This window comes from Periplaneta americana, chromosome 17 (genome assembly GCF_040183065.1).
Source record: "Periplaneta americana isolate PAMFEO1 chromosome 17, P.americana_PAMFEO1_priV1, whole genome shotgun sequence".
NCBI classification, from domain to species: domain Eukaryota; kingdom Metazoa; phylum Arthropoda; class Insecta; order Blattodea; family Blattidae; genus Periplaneta; species Periplaneta americana.
The window spans coordinates 64116338-64132235 of record NC_091133.1 but is presented as its reverse complement, the minus strand read 5'-3'; the positions used below and the strand labels follow the sequence as shown (position 1 = coordinate 64132235).

Sequence of the window (15898 nt, the reverse complement as noted above, 5' to 3'; positions counted from 1 at the left end):
CGTACAGAATTTTTTTTTTCCGATTTTTGACTAAAAAATTAATTTTCTTACGCATTTATCACAACAAATGTTACAAATCGCGCCGCTCTTGTAAATTATTAAAGATTGTACATTAGCATGCATAATTAACCAGTAAAGAATCAAGTTCCTAAAGTCGTATGATTTGTAACAATGTTTGTGATAAGTGCGTAAGAATTATGTAATTTTTAGTTTAAAATTGAAAAACAAAATCTGTACAAAGTATTTAACACATTTTTAGCTTCAGAAACACTAGCCAATTAAATAAATTACACTCCTGAATAGTTAATCCTCTATTTGTAATATTTTTTTACCCTTAAAACTAAAGAAAAAAGGTATTTTACTAACAATTTCAAATTAATGTAACTCTGAAAATATTGAGATTAGAACAAATTTTTATGACATTTTTTTTTTTTTTGCTCAGAATATCTTCGGAAATAAACTCCGTAAGTGACGGTAAATCCTCGTGAATCACCCTGTATATTTATTAATGGAGAAAAAATCGTTCCGGCATCAGGAATCGACCCCATGACCTCGATCAGATGGAAAGAGCACTCAGCGCACCAAGCTAAGGGTCCTGAGTTCGATTCCGGGTGCCGGAACTAATTTTTCTCCAGTAATAATTATTATATTTATGTGCTAACTTCATAAAGTCATTGACATTCAATAGATGACGGTGAGGCCCTATAATAAGAGTATATATTTTGAAAAATTCTTTCTATACAGGAAGTGGGCTATGGGTCGAAACAGATGGTACGGTAATCTGAAGGCGCAAGATCTGGGCTGTACGCCGAGTGTTGTAGCATTTCTATCCCTTTCAATTTTTTTTCTCTCTCATGGTTGTTCGAGCTGTATAAGATCTCGCATTTTTCAGTTATAAGATAATTCTATTTCGATGATTACGTAGAGATGATTTTTAGGTGATTATCATAATCATGATGAGATTATGATGAGATGATAATGTATGTATGTATGTATGTATGTATGTATGTATGTATGTATGTATGTATGTATTTATTTACACTGCAAGTGGGCAAGCACCCGGTGGCAGTGGTATACACAATATAAATAATACACAATAAAATGATAAACAATACAAAATAAAATCATAAACAATACACAATAAAATTTACAATACACAATACAATTATACAGTACACAATACAATTATATACACAATACAATAAGAATACACAGTACAATTTAACACAATAATTACAATTAATAATGAAACATAAATAAAATACCTAATTTTACCATATAACCTACATATATATAGGCCCTACATAAATTTCAATAGTCTTTCACTTTACTCTCATCTCACTCACTGTAGTGGCACTATGACGCATTTCACCGACACTTCAGGTCACATTTCACTGACACTATAGAACACATTTTATTGACGCTATAAATTATCACTGATCGGAACTATTCACTGCACTGTAAAACCATAACTTCACTGACTCACCTCGCTTCACGGATACAACAGTTCAAATAAGTCAAATAATTACCCCTTTATGCATACTTATAAACATAACTACATTTAAGCTAAACATTTCTAGTCTAAGGCCCTCTTACACGCTATTTTTAAATAATTTAGAATTCAAACCAAGGAAGTAACTCGTCAGGCTAAATAAATACATGTCACCTTAAAAAATTAAATGTTAAATGTCACCTTAATTTTAATTTGCACTTTATACACAACTTTTTAAGTTATTCTTGAATCTCCTTAAGGAAGAACAGCCCTCAAAGACCGCTGCAGGTAGGCCATTCCAATCATTTATAGTTCTATTTAAAAATGAGAATTTACCTACATCCGTTTTCTGTTTCCTACACTTGATTTCAAAATCATGATCGTTCCTACCATAGTACGTTGGCTTTTCTAACCGAGCCGTTATGTCTACGCATGCTTTCTGACCTAAATGTGCTATATACAATTATGTTATTCTTGTTTTCCTACGTCTGTTTTCCAAAGTTTCCCATTTAAGTTCTTTTATCGTATCGTTTACATCTTCTCTTTTACCTTTAACAAATTTAGCTGCCCTACACTGGATTCTTTCTAAGGAATTTATCTGATATATTCTATAGGGATCCCAACATGTAGTTCCGTATTCCATTAACGGTTGCACTAACGTTAGATATGCTATTTCCCTCGATTTGGGGCTAGCCTTTCTCAAGATTCTCATAATAAGATGATAATGATGAGATGATGTTGAGTTGATGAGTTAATATGATGATATTGATTATGGTGATAGGATGACATTGAGATGATGAAGATTATGTGATGATTTGGGAGAATCGTTAAAAGTGGGAATAGCAATGGAGAGAGGCTCCCAAAAACCTGATAAATAAAATCGCTTCGTCCAACAGAAATCAATTTTTTTTTTAAACTCGAACCTAGATGTGTTTAGTGAGAAGCCGTCAGCTGTGAATGAGCTACGGCTGGTCGTTAAATAAAGAACTGCCCTGCCTTTTATCACTTTACGTAATACGAGTGGGATATTTGAGGGATTATCCTGTCTGTGACAAAACACCTGTGCTTGAGAGAAAGCCGTGACCTGCCTGTACATGAAACGACAACGGCAGGACACGTCCATCTTGCTGAACAATAGCTCCCTAGTAGACGTGATTGACAGCTTCAGAATGTGGCCCGTGGGTCTGTAGCTGTCACTCACCTCGCGCACGTGTCTGTCTGAAGTGTGAACTGTGAAGCTCTGCCTCACACACACACACACACACACACACACACACACACACACTGTGCTGCTCTCGTGTCTCGTCACGTTCTCCGCTGGGTGAAGTCTGAGCACTCTGTCTAACGTACATAATAAAATTGTTAAATTATACTGCTATTCCTGCTACTTATACAGGGTGATTCAAAATTCGTTATTAGTGCAGGTAGCGAAAAATTGGAAAAGGGAAAACTTGTCTTGGGGTAACATAGAACTAAGCCAAATTTTGCAGGAAAACAACGCTTAAATCTTAATATTACAGTAGAACCTCTATTATCCGTGGTAATGAAGGGGGTTGACGGAACGATTAATCGAAAAAAAATCGGATAATCCATACCATAAAATATTTTCGTAAATTAAGTGAATAACACTTGAATTTTCGTCATTTCCTCCGTGGTCTTGTGTTTAACACGCTTGGTAGTGAGTCAGAAGTTCATTAATTTAAATTCGGTTGTCAACGACGTAGTTTCAAGGGGTAAGAAAACTCCTTGTAATGGCTGTCAGCGGAAAAAATATAAATAATAGAGGTCTCATGTTGTAGATTTACAAACTGTATACATATTATCTTTTATTTTTATTCAATTGCTCACAGTTGTAACATCAATCTCATATTCTGATGCGAGATGACCCATAGTTTCTCTTTTCCCAAACCACTTAATTATTTGCATTTTGTTCGATACTTAGCACAACACGTTTCTTTTGACATTCATGGAATACATTTTACATAGAAGCTGTACAGTATGGCAACTCGAACAGTAGACCATACTGTGTAAGTGTAAATGCTTGTAATAACACACTCTAGAAAAAAACGTAGGCCTATACTAATATAACATACAATAGAATGTACTTCATATGTTTCTGTAGCATAAAAAAAAGCGCGAGAGAAAGACAGTCGGATAATCCAACAATCGGTTAATAGGGTGACGGATAATCGGGGTTCTGCTGTATATCAATTAAATAAACCTGACCTCTCAAACAGAAGGTTAAGATTCCATGACCTATTGTATATTGAAAAGTCTGTGATATTTTGTTAGGGTAAATGAAGGTATTAACGCCGTGCAGATTATAACGTCATATAATATTTTATCCATGACCTTAACAAAAAACATGCGTTTACTAAATACTTTGCGTTTGTAAAATAGGCTTTTATTCAAAATTACTTTATGCTCGACCATGCCGAAATGTAGTAATTATACACCTGGTAGCAGCCCTTTAATGGACCTCATTAAAGTACACCTATTCATTAAAGTTCAGGTGTTCCACCAATCAGAAAATACCATTGTAGCAATATGAAAGCGCAAGTATCGATTATTATCGGATATGCAATCGAAAGATAACTAGTTCTGTCACTATAATAATTAGCGTTAATTGTAAATAATATTCAAATAAATTCAATTTGTCACCTCGTTTTTCAATGTCTAATTCAATTTCAAGGTTATATCAAGATTAATGTTTATTTTACTCTCTAGATTATATCAAGGTCAATGTCGACATTTGTTTCTCGGAAAAAATCAATACTTTCGCGTCTGCGCACATCTCACAATTTACGAGGTATTGCACAAGGTCAGTTCCACTCCTCAGTCAGATAAGAATAACATGAATGAATAATTTCAAGTTAGAAATATGGTCGAGCATAAAAAGTCGTATGAAACTTGACTATAATGGTAATTAAGATGCTCGTATGAAAATTATGAATCTCGCTTGCGCTCGTTTCATAAACATACTCGCGTCTTAATTACTATCATTATAGGCTCGTTGCATAATGTAGGCCTGCTATAACTCTACCAGTGAAATAAAGACTTTACCTCACAGTTTAAACTTTACCTCACAGTTCATTAGTATTTTCCTAGTAGCCACCCGGGCACACATCTATACTTTTCCATTCAACTATTACTCACTTACCTCTACTTCTTTATTACCATTTCTTAAATATAATATAATATAGTTTCTTAATATAAACTCGATAAGAAACGCTATTTAGTTTCAATTCATAGAAAATCGTGCTGCAGAGTGTAATTATAGTGTTGCTCCGACACGTTGAATGTCTCTACATCAATGGCATGGCGAAAATACCAAAATATCTCGCACAACGTTAATTACCGTGAAAGTCTCAAATCATACTTAAATTTATTTTTATCCGTTCATATAAATAAGTAAAATAGTAAATAATTGTTCGGAGAGACCATTTGATTTATAAGTGTGGATACATATTTCGCTGAAATCATTTTTAAACTTAATTCCTCTCCTATTTCTTACAGATGGGGTACTTGGATGTTGTCGTGCCCCCCGATTTCGTGAACGAAGATACGTCAGGAGACGTCATGGTACCAGAAGGTGGCACTGTGAAACTCACATGCAGAGCGCGGGGATATCCTGTGCCCCACGTACTGTGGCGACGAGAGGACAATGCTGATCTCGTCATCAAAGAACCAACGGGGTCGAAAACAAAAGGCAAGTCTTTTGTCTATATTAGTTATTAAGTTATTCCTATAGACAGAGGATTTCAGCTTAAGAAAAAAGCATTGATCTTATAGGTCTTGCCTAGTACACTGTTGCCGCAAGTTGCCTCCATTAAGAAAGAGTGATGTATAGTACAGTACGATTATTTAGTCCTGACAGTCGCCGGCAATGTGCGCCTGGGTCAGGCGAGTTCATTTAGTTTGAGTTAGTCTGTCACTTGCCTTCAGAGCGATCGGATATCATACGTGCTGTAGAGCGGTATGTTTCTAGTACAGTTAAGCTGTACTGCATTCCTTTACTAACCGCTCGCTCTTATCTCTACTCCGGAGCTCTCCCCACTACTCCTATTACTTCCCTTCTTTCGCGTCGTCGAGCTGTCAGGACTAAATAATCCATCTGTATCTCTGTCTCACTCTCTTCCTAAATTTATAGTGTTTTCTCAAGTTTATCGCACAAGATAGGCACGTTGAATCCGCTCAAATGATAAAAACCTATTAATCCATAATGATTTCTGCAGAAACATATACATTATATCTTTTAACTTATATATTATAACTAGACTTCGGACATTTAGGCCATAACCAACTTTTAGACATCTCAACCAGGATCTAAATTAATAAAAAATAGACATGAAAGTACAGCTTTAGATACATAAAAATACAATTTCAGGCAGCTAGATAGACGATTTTAGGAACCTAAATGTTCTTACACACTCAAACTACAATAACTGTAACGATGCAAATAATTAGTGAATATTAAGTTAAGTATTACTGTATGCAGTGACAAAGACAGTAGAAAAATTGAAGGGTTCAGAGCCATAGTCGGCCAAGCGCCATTTATTAAAAACGTAGAAAGCTAAAGTTAAATGAACGCCGTAGTTTAATGAAATTGACATATAATTTAGTTTTAATGTGTATACTTTATATTACTTGCTATATGTTTCCATTGAATTATTTTAACCATTGTTTTCTACGGTGTTAATAAATGGCGCTTGGCCCACTATGGTTCTGAACGCTTCAATTATTATGGTTAGGAACTTTATTCTTATCGTGTCTTAAATTATGAATAATTAACTTATCATTAATGAATTCATTGGCCTCATTGCTCTCTATGGATGCTGATACATAGATCTCAATATTACAGTTAAAACTAATTAATTTCATATTAAAACATTCATAATTGGCTTTGCATGACATAATGAATCTAGGTCTAAATTTTCTCTTTTTAAGACTTTGCCTTTTGTTAAAACCACTTTATAAGCGCAAAATTATCTTTCCGCGCGACACTGCTCTTTCGTATCTGTACTGTCTGCTCAAGTGCTCAATAAAACCAGTTACTTTCCGGGAATTTTTTTATTCCTTCAACCAAACTGTTACAGTGTCTTTGAGTCTAAACTTTATCTTCAATTGCTGCACTAAAAACAGGTCTACCTCGCCCGTGACGGGGTGGTTAGCCTCTCTGCCTTCCACTGTTACGTGCAGCACACGTTTTCCGTTTTTAACTGTTAAGAAGCGCTTATAATACAGATTTAATATTATATGCAGCACACGTTTTCCGTTAATTAACTTCACACTATAATCAAACAAGAACTTAAGTTACATACCTAATGCCTTTAGTGTTTTGTTGATAGTTAAATTTCGTGCACTTTATATAATAAACGTATTTTAACAGTGTGAAATCTTGGCCTTAACTGTACCACTTCTACTTGTCTGTTAAGTTCCACAGCAGGGCTGTTTGACAAGAAAGCGGTTGGCTATTCCACCAATTTAGCTGTTATCCCGTTATTCGAAAATTAAATATGTGGTAATTTTAGAGGTGTAACAATATTTTAGCACATGAAAACGATCTAGTTCTCCATGAAATTGTATTTAGTGAATTAAAGGAAACTAATTAATTCCCGATTCTAAAGAAAAGACTTATAACTAGCTGCTGGAACAGTCCTCTATATGTTCAGTGCTTTTTTCTTAAAGTGAAATCCTCTATAGTAGTCGAATGTATTGTCAGTAAGGTATTTCAATTACTTCTTTCCTCGATAATTGTACATGATCTGTGCTACATAATAACACTGTCTAGACACTGGCACCAATGGGATGGATCTTTATGGTTGGTTTCTCGTATATCGTGCGATGTAAATTTCTGTGGAATCGGTCTAGTTGTGCAATGATTGGAAGGAAATCGGAGAACGCGGAAAAATCCTGCTCGAAGATCGTCTGTGTTCATAACATTTTCCCGTTCTTACTAGATTGTTTTGTGTGGAAATAGTGCTGGTTAGTAGTAAATAACATTTTTTTTAAATTTCTTTTAATACCAGTGGCGCACAGTAGTGTCACAGTTAAAGAGCGTAAAACTGCGCCTGTAGATAATAGGTTCGGTTCCCGATGGAGACTTGGATTTTCTGCATTGAATTCTTTCTAGCGCACCATACCCTCGAACAGAAATGAGTACCAGGGCATTTCCTTGGGGGTAAATGCGGGGGAGGGATGTAAGGCTGACATCTCTGCTAGATTTAATGCCGATTTTCTAAAAAGGTGGGAGCCTTAACATATTGGAAAATTTGGCCTATAATGGGGTGCACTTTGCACTTTACGTGTAATGTGAAGACTGGCACTCGAACACACAACTAACGCTAGTAACGTACCACTACTGTTGCTATCACCATGTGTAATAACGTAATACTACATATATTACTACCATTACCACCAACAGACTGTTACTAATACACCACCACTTTTACCATCACCATGATTGCTAGACCACGGAAGTTATGCATTTGAAAAACCTGAAAATATGCTTGCAACTATGCAGTAAAAACTGTTGAAATATGCATTAAAATTGAAATATGTGCAGTAAAATTACAATTTAGATGTTTAACAATACGACATAAATGAAAATAATTTACAATAATAAGTGTTAAGAAGCCGTCATTGCGGCAGCGAGATAGAAACTCTCCCACACGTCCTCGGTTCTTGCCCACATGACAAGGCTTTGCGCAATACCAGACACTACAAAGTAAGAAGCGTCATTGCTCAAGCACTACGTAATACTGAGTTTACTGTTTTCGAAGAGGTTCATGGTCTATCAACCACCGGCAGCACTCGTAGGATAGATATGATCGCTTTCCAGGACCATCGGAGAGGTTTTATAATTGACCCTTACAGTTCGTTTCGAGACTTGCAAGAGCCAACCGCAAGATATCCATAAGGGAAAACAATTCATCTATGAACCAACAATCCCGCATTATCAAGAGAAATATCAATTACAACAGATAGAAGTAATAGGCTTGATAGTCGGAGCAAGAGGATCCATCTCGAGGCAGTTTGTTGATATTTGCAAGGCTTTTCATTTGCCTTCATTTATATGTTTGTTTACTTGCGTTGAAAGGTTCGATTGCATCGGTAAGAAATCCCCTCAGATAAGTAATTGCACTGTAATTATTTTTTTCTCTTTCTTGCATTGTTTTTATATTCATAACAAATTATCCACATAATATGTACTATTCAAAATTTTGTTTTGTAAGTGGTATACGTTGTCGTCTAGGCAATTCCTGTTTAGGGAAAGTGTTTGATAATAATAAATGCACAGGAGACAATTTTCCCATCAGTAGAAACATTTGTCTTCAGAAACCCAATTTTTCAATAAATCTTTTCTGCTACATAACGGCATGTCGGCGGTTAAACTTGTAAGCTGATCGATCGTGTATTGGTTCGCTTGATTGAAAGACATCTAGGTGATGCGTATTTTCGCTCTAGTTCCTGAAAGTTACACACGGGTTAGTATGTACAGTTTCCCTAGAAAAGGATGAGACGACTGAATATTCCTAAGTCTCAGATGTAAGACACTGCGCATGATCAGAGACCAGAGCACTGATACACAAGATAACGAATATTGAGTTACTTAAATTCAGGCTATTTAGTTTGTTACTAGCATCGTTCCGAAATTCACTTCAAAAACTGCAAAGAATATTATAGTATTACGTAAATAAAAGATAAATATATACACAAATCGTGTAGTTAAATCGACAATGGACCTTCATGACTAGATCGACACTCCGCACAGAAAGGAAAGCTTTCGTGTCGTTTCAATAGCTCAAACGCTAAGACTTCTGCGTGTTGTGAAGAAGAGTGCGAGTTCGATTCCTCGCCTACACAACGATTTTTTTTTCTCTTAATAACTTTGAAATAGCTAAATAACGTTGAAATAGAGTTTTAAAAAGTCCTCAGATTAAGTGTTAATGATCACAGACAATACAAAATTACAAGTTATAATATTATAAACGTTAATCTAATGAATGCATTTACACATACACACATATACAATGTAAATGCATATATATTAAAAACTAACAATTAAAATGAAATTAAAAAATATTCCTAAGCCACACAGACACACTTTTATAAAGGTTTAGAGTACTTAGGCTATGTCATTTGTTGAGTAATTATTACAATATTTTATTAGTAGCTTTCCCATATGTGTAAGAAATGCACTCGCACAAAAACAATTTTTGTTAAAAGTGTGGTTTTGGATTATTTCATTCTCACCCCTTCAGTTGATTTGAACTATTTTATCTACGTGTTTGCAATAGTGTTTAATTTAACGTTCATTCAATTTTATTCATATTATGATTGAATGAAAAAGCACTTTTGCAGTTATTGACTAATTACATATATTAATACTAATTATTAAATGCATCTGTTAAGTTACCAATTGCAACGCTGCAACATCTGCATCACTTTAATATTAAATGAAAATCCTTATGTAAATAGTATGCGACCTTTGATGTCTGAACTTAATTCTTCCTGTCAACATCTAAGTCTTCCTTGTCCAGTTGAACTTCGTAAATCTGTGACTAGGAAATTAAGAGAGGAATTAAGAAATGCAGAATTCGAATCATGGAAAATAATGCCTGGAAGAGGCAGAGGTGTAGAATTGTACAGCCAAGTACCTAAAGCCAACGCCTGGATTTTTAATAAGTCTGGACTATCTACATCTGAATGGGTAACCTGCCTCAAAATGAATGCCAATTTAGCAGCAGTTAGAGGAGTACCTGGTCGCTCTTTGGACGGATCCTGGTGCAGACATGACCGCCCGGAGACTGAAACCCTTGCCCATGTCCAAGGTCAGTGTAACAGAGGTTTACTCCTCCGAAATGCCAGACACGTTCATGTTCGATTCTTAATTGCAACTGCTTTAAGAAAAAAGTCTTGGACAGTAGAAGCCTTGCTACTAATGGCTCCTCTACACGTATTGACATCATAGCGTATTCCCAGACTACCAAGAAAGGATATATAATTGATCCTACCATAAGGATTGAAACGGGGAGTAGCCAGCCGGAGGATGTCAATCAAGAAAAGATCAACATTTATCTGCCAACAGTTGATTACTTCAAAGCAAAATACCAGCTTGAAGACATTGAGGTGATTGGTCTTCTTATTGGAGCTCGTGGTGTGATTCCCAAGTTCTTTGAACGCTTCAGGAAGACTTTTGAACTACCACAGACACTTACTGCTGACATCATAACTTCAGTTTTGAAACGCTCTTGCCAAATTCTGAGTCATCATATTCACTCTGTTTATTTTTTTTATTATTCACTTTCTATTCATATATGTTTATTTTAATTTTCTTTCTACAAAATTTATGTAAACATTTAATATTGCAAAATTCATGTAGGAGAGTATACTGAGTCCTTCTGGGCTACCTCCAATGGGAGGCAGTTATTACCTTATTTTATCTATCTGAATTTTGTACTTTTCTATTCAAATGTATTCTATTTCCCTCTTTCATAATTTTTGATAAATTACACTGTACTTCTTGTAGTATTTAAGAACATGAGGATCATTACATTGCAACTCATTACATATAGATTCTTCTTTTTAATACATGAGATTTTTAAGTCCCTGCGTTATCTACATGTTTTTACTTTTGAAACTTTTTACAACATTGAGTGGAGAACATCCACTGAAGTGATTCTGAAATTAAGTGAAAAATACAATACATTTACTCTTAATATCAGTAGTATCAGTATCTTATACGTTTTCCCAAGATTCATTTCGTAGACATAAATATAAATAATCACTAGATAGGCTACAGCATTTACGACCCTTTTTTAGTTTTTAAATTAATATTTTAAAATTGTTCAGTGACATTGGAAACACTTAGGATTTGTTTATCATGTTCAGACAAGCCATTGATTATAGGTTCTGTCGAATAGGAATTCAGTCTAATTTTGTGTACAAAACTTTTATCAATGGCTGTGCTATTTCAGCTTGTATGCAGGTGGGAAAAATGACTCTACGACTAAGGTTTCCAGTTTCAAGGAGTGAATTTAATTTACTTTTACGCAAAAGTTCCGAGAGATAATCTATGTTTATGTCACAACAGATCTCAAATTCCATATGAGATTTCTAAAGTCTTTTTTTTTTTTACAAATTCAGTGTTGGCTATAAATATTAATAAATAATGTAAGAAATATGAATGTAGTTAGAAGTCTGATTTACATTATAAAAAGCAAGAAGTTATATTCCTCGGCAAGATTCGAACTTTCGATGTTTCGTTTTGTCGTCAACGCATAAGCACGGACCTATTCAATGCTTATGTTAATAACCTACAATTTAGCTGTAGCAATGTGGTGTCATAACTTGGGATTCGTTTACTTAATGTAATTAGATTTAATTTGATTAGTTTGGCAACAATTGGACTTACTGTTATATCCTGTTATTTAAATATTTAATTTAGGGTTGACTTATTAACTCTTACTGTGCAAGATGCCCCTTATTTTAATAATTCTATATCACGTTATATAGTCATGTCTACGCTAAAATATTATCGTCATCACTCATTTCTCATCGTAATGGCGAACCGATGTGACATGAGACAGCGAGTTATAGCTCTAGTTGTGGCTGGATATGGGACTAAATCTGCTGGCCGTTTGGTCGGTGTTCCTGGAAGTACAGCCGCGAGGGGGTTCATCGTTACCAAAATTCAGGGGAGGTCGAAAATCGCCCTATTCCTGGGCGTCCGCGGATTTCTTCATTGGAAGAGGATGCTCTCTTATTCGAGACAGTTCGACTGGACCCCTTTCGGACTGCTAACGAAATAAGAGCAGCATCTAACTTTCCCGGTTCTTCACAGACTGTGATCAGCAGGTTGAGGAACCGCGGTATTAGGAGCCGGAGGGCTGTGCAAATGGAAATATTGGGGGAAGCACAAGCTGTCAACCGTCTTGCCTTCGTTACCAATCGAGTGGATTTCGATTGGAGAAATGTAATTTTCTCCGAAGAAACAACCATCTCGAGTGATTACGAAGGTCCTGTCCGTGTCTATCGTGAGGATGGTCTCCGACATGATCAGCGCTATGTGCACCGACGTGAAAGATCGGGGCGCTTTAGCATATCGTGTTGGGGGTGGATGTCTTACGTTGGACCTGGCGTTATAGAACGCATCGATGGCCGGTTTAATGCGGGAACTTACGAGCACATTCTGGAAAATATTTTCCTTCCTTCCGTCCGAGAACGTTTTTCCGAAGGAACATTGCTGTTCCAGCAGGGTAACCATCCCGTGCACTATGCCGCAAGCATTCAAAGATGGTTTCAAAGGAGACCCGAGATCGAAATCATTCATTGGCCTCCGAAGTTACCTGATTTGAATTTCATCGAAAATTTATGGGCGGAATTGAAAAAGAGAAGGATAGCCACCTATGCCCACCGACGCCCTCGAAATCGAGACGAATTGTGGGATCAAGTTGTTGACACCTGGGAAGATCTCGCCGGGGATCAGAACTTATTCCACAATCTCGTGACATTCATGCCGGATCGACTTAGAGCTGTAATAGAAGCTGATGGCATGTGGTCAAGATTTTATGTTAACAGGTCTCTTTTAGTTTTTTATGATTTTTGTTTGAGGAAGAATACTTTTAACTTCCAAGTAAGATTTATTTTTTTTGGACGAGGTTCAGCCCACTTGTAAGACCCAAAAATTGGACATAAATTATTCCATATTTTTCAACAAATTGGATAAGTTAGTAGAGGAACTCTGAACAAATTAATTACAACTCAATAAAAAAAAAGTTTCACCTGGGATCGAACACGAGACGTGTCGGTTATACGGAGGAACCGACACGCTGCTATATGAGCTACCGAGACAAGACAGTGACAGCAGCAGTCCAGAATGTAGATCCGATAGCAGGCATTTGCCATTCGGTACAGAGAAGCAATGATATTTTGTTACCCGAGCTAAGTTGTGAAATCGTGGCCTTAAATGGCTGTCTTCTTCGTGATCCTTATTCTGGTCCTTGTCCTTGTGGTCCTTGTAACAATTCTTGTTCTATTTTTCATGGTACTTATCGTTACGTCGATATCGAGTGAACCGCGTTGTAGAACTTTAACTTCCGACGACCAACAATCGTCTCATTCTTTTTAAGGGTAACTGTACATGTACAGAGAGCCGTAGCTATACTCATGTTAAAGTGGTAAACGACCCCAACTTATACATTAGGAACAAGTATCCATTGTCGTCCCAAAAATTCCATGTTCTCAACAGTAAATGACTAATTATTAAGCTTAGTATTCCTGCTACCAAAAGACTCAAGTTGCGGGTAAATAGTCTATATAGTAGGTAGAACCCAAGTGATGCAGCAGAGAAAGAGACAGACAAACATGTTCTTACTGCATGTTCGTAGAGTACATCCAACCTGAAATAAAAGTAGAGCAACTACTGACTTTATAATCTAACGGCGCAAAAGCCCGAAGTTGGCCAGGGCCTACCTGCGTGACAAACATTTTTTTCTTCAAAAAAGTATGGGTACAAAGTGCTGACGGAGTTGGGGCTCACTTGGAATATGTTCTTTCGTGTACTCTTGTAGAAATTCTCTAAAGTTGTTCAATTTCTTAAGCGGTAAATTGGCATTGACCATCATGGCACACAGATCTCTGCAAAACATGGATTTCTTATCGTACTCTCTCTCTCTATCTCTATCTCTCTCTGAGTTTGATGGTACTGCTTGTTTTGAATTACGTTCAACCATATTTCTATGGCTTTTATTGCAGTGTCTTTCAATGTACTGTTTTCTTGTAACTTTTATATCTACTTTGCACAACTTATATGTAATGTAACTTATTATTGGCTCCGAATTCCTGAATTAACTCCTCCAGCCTTTCATACTTCGAACTTTTTGTCTTCGGCATTTTACCTTGCCACAAATACAAATGTTACGTTAAGTAATAATACGACTTTTACACTTCACTGGTTTAAAGCACTCACTATGACCGTGTTCCGGCTTCAACACAAACTAGAGTGAGCGTAAGTTGCGGTTCTATGTTGTATCAGACGGGACGTATCCCTGGGCTGTGGCATCAGGTACAGTATGAGAGTAGGCAACTGTATTCCAGCTTAAACGTAGCTGAAATACTAAGCTTACTAATTATTGGTTTTATTTCTCACATAATTCTTATATATTTCTTGGAAATTATTTTTTTGTCAGAGAGAAATGTTGAAATTAGATAATAAATCTGAAAAACTAAGAAATATGTTAATACATGCATTTAAATATGCAACATAAAAAAGAACAATCCATTTTTAGTTTAAAAAAATGGCATGTTTTCTCTATAGGCCAGCCTTGAAAGTTAAAGCGAGATATTTTGAGCACTGGCATATAAAATTGAAAGAATGGCAAAAAGCATATAATATAATCACCTACGTAAATAACCATATACCTATTTGTCAGTGTGCTATTTTTTGATACTAGGCAAAATGTAGACAGAATATTCCTCGGTGTTCTGCGAGTTGAGTCAATTAAACACAGTTTATTTAGAACTGTTTCATTGACAATTACGAATACTGTTTTTAGTATGAAATGAATTGTATAGCAAATGACTCATTCATTCCCAATTCAATGAAAAAGAGTTTCTGCGTGAATGAAACAATTTAATGAAAAGTAAAACATACATATGAAAATGTAAAATGTATCTTGAAATAACAACTAGAAATCGTGACGCTGAAAAGTTCCATTGTAACTTTAATGCATTTCGCTTACGTCCAGGTACCGTTGAATGAATCATATAGAGCAATGTAAAACATTTATTCCACATGCTTCGCTGAAACGACACGAATACAATGACTAACAGGACATTAAAATAGTTGTTCAAACATTTTTCATATTTTGTAATAGTTTGTTGTATCACAAAATTTGCACCTAAATTCTGTTGAAACATGAATGGTTGATTCTGTCGCAACCTCAATACATTTGTTCATATACCCAATGTGAAATACAAAATTTTGTGGAACTAATAGAATGTTAGCTTTCAAAGTTATTCGATGTCAGAGTTAAGAAAATGTTAAAGTTACTTTGTTGTTGAAAAAGGCCAATAAAAGTGTTCCAATAGTCTTGTCTTACACCAATGTTTTCATATTTTTTCGAAGTACTTTCCACCCACTTTTATCATCTAACCTGCTGTCAAAAAATCTAAAAGTTAGAATTTATAAAACAGTTACATTACCGGTTGTCCTTTGTGGTTGTGAAACTTGGACTCTCACTTTGAGAGAGGAACATAGGTTAAGGGTATTTGAGAATAAGGTGCTTAGGAAAATATTTGGGGCTAAGAGGGATGAAGTTACAGGAGAATGGAGAAAGTTACACAACACAGAACTGCACGCATTGTATTCTTCACCTGACATAATTAGGAACATTAAATCCA

The 15898-nt window shown here is 35.8% G+C and overlaps 1 protein-coding gene across 3 annotated transcripts in view; it reads left to right on the top strand.

The window, feature by feature from the left end:
• LOC138693010 (lachesin-like) overlaps nt 1–15898 on the top strand; it is a 1307565-nt gene that overhangs the window by 1125362 nt on the left and 166305 nt on the right. For all 3 annotated transcript variants that reach the window (XM_069816522.1, XM_069816520.1, XM_069816521.1), the window contains one exon: nt 5009–5201. In XM_069816522.1, the coding sequence (XP_069672623.1) occupies nt 5009–5201 (193 nt within the window). The remainder of the gene's footprint in view (nt 1–5008; nt 5202–15898) is intronic.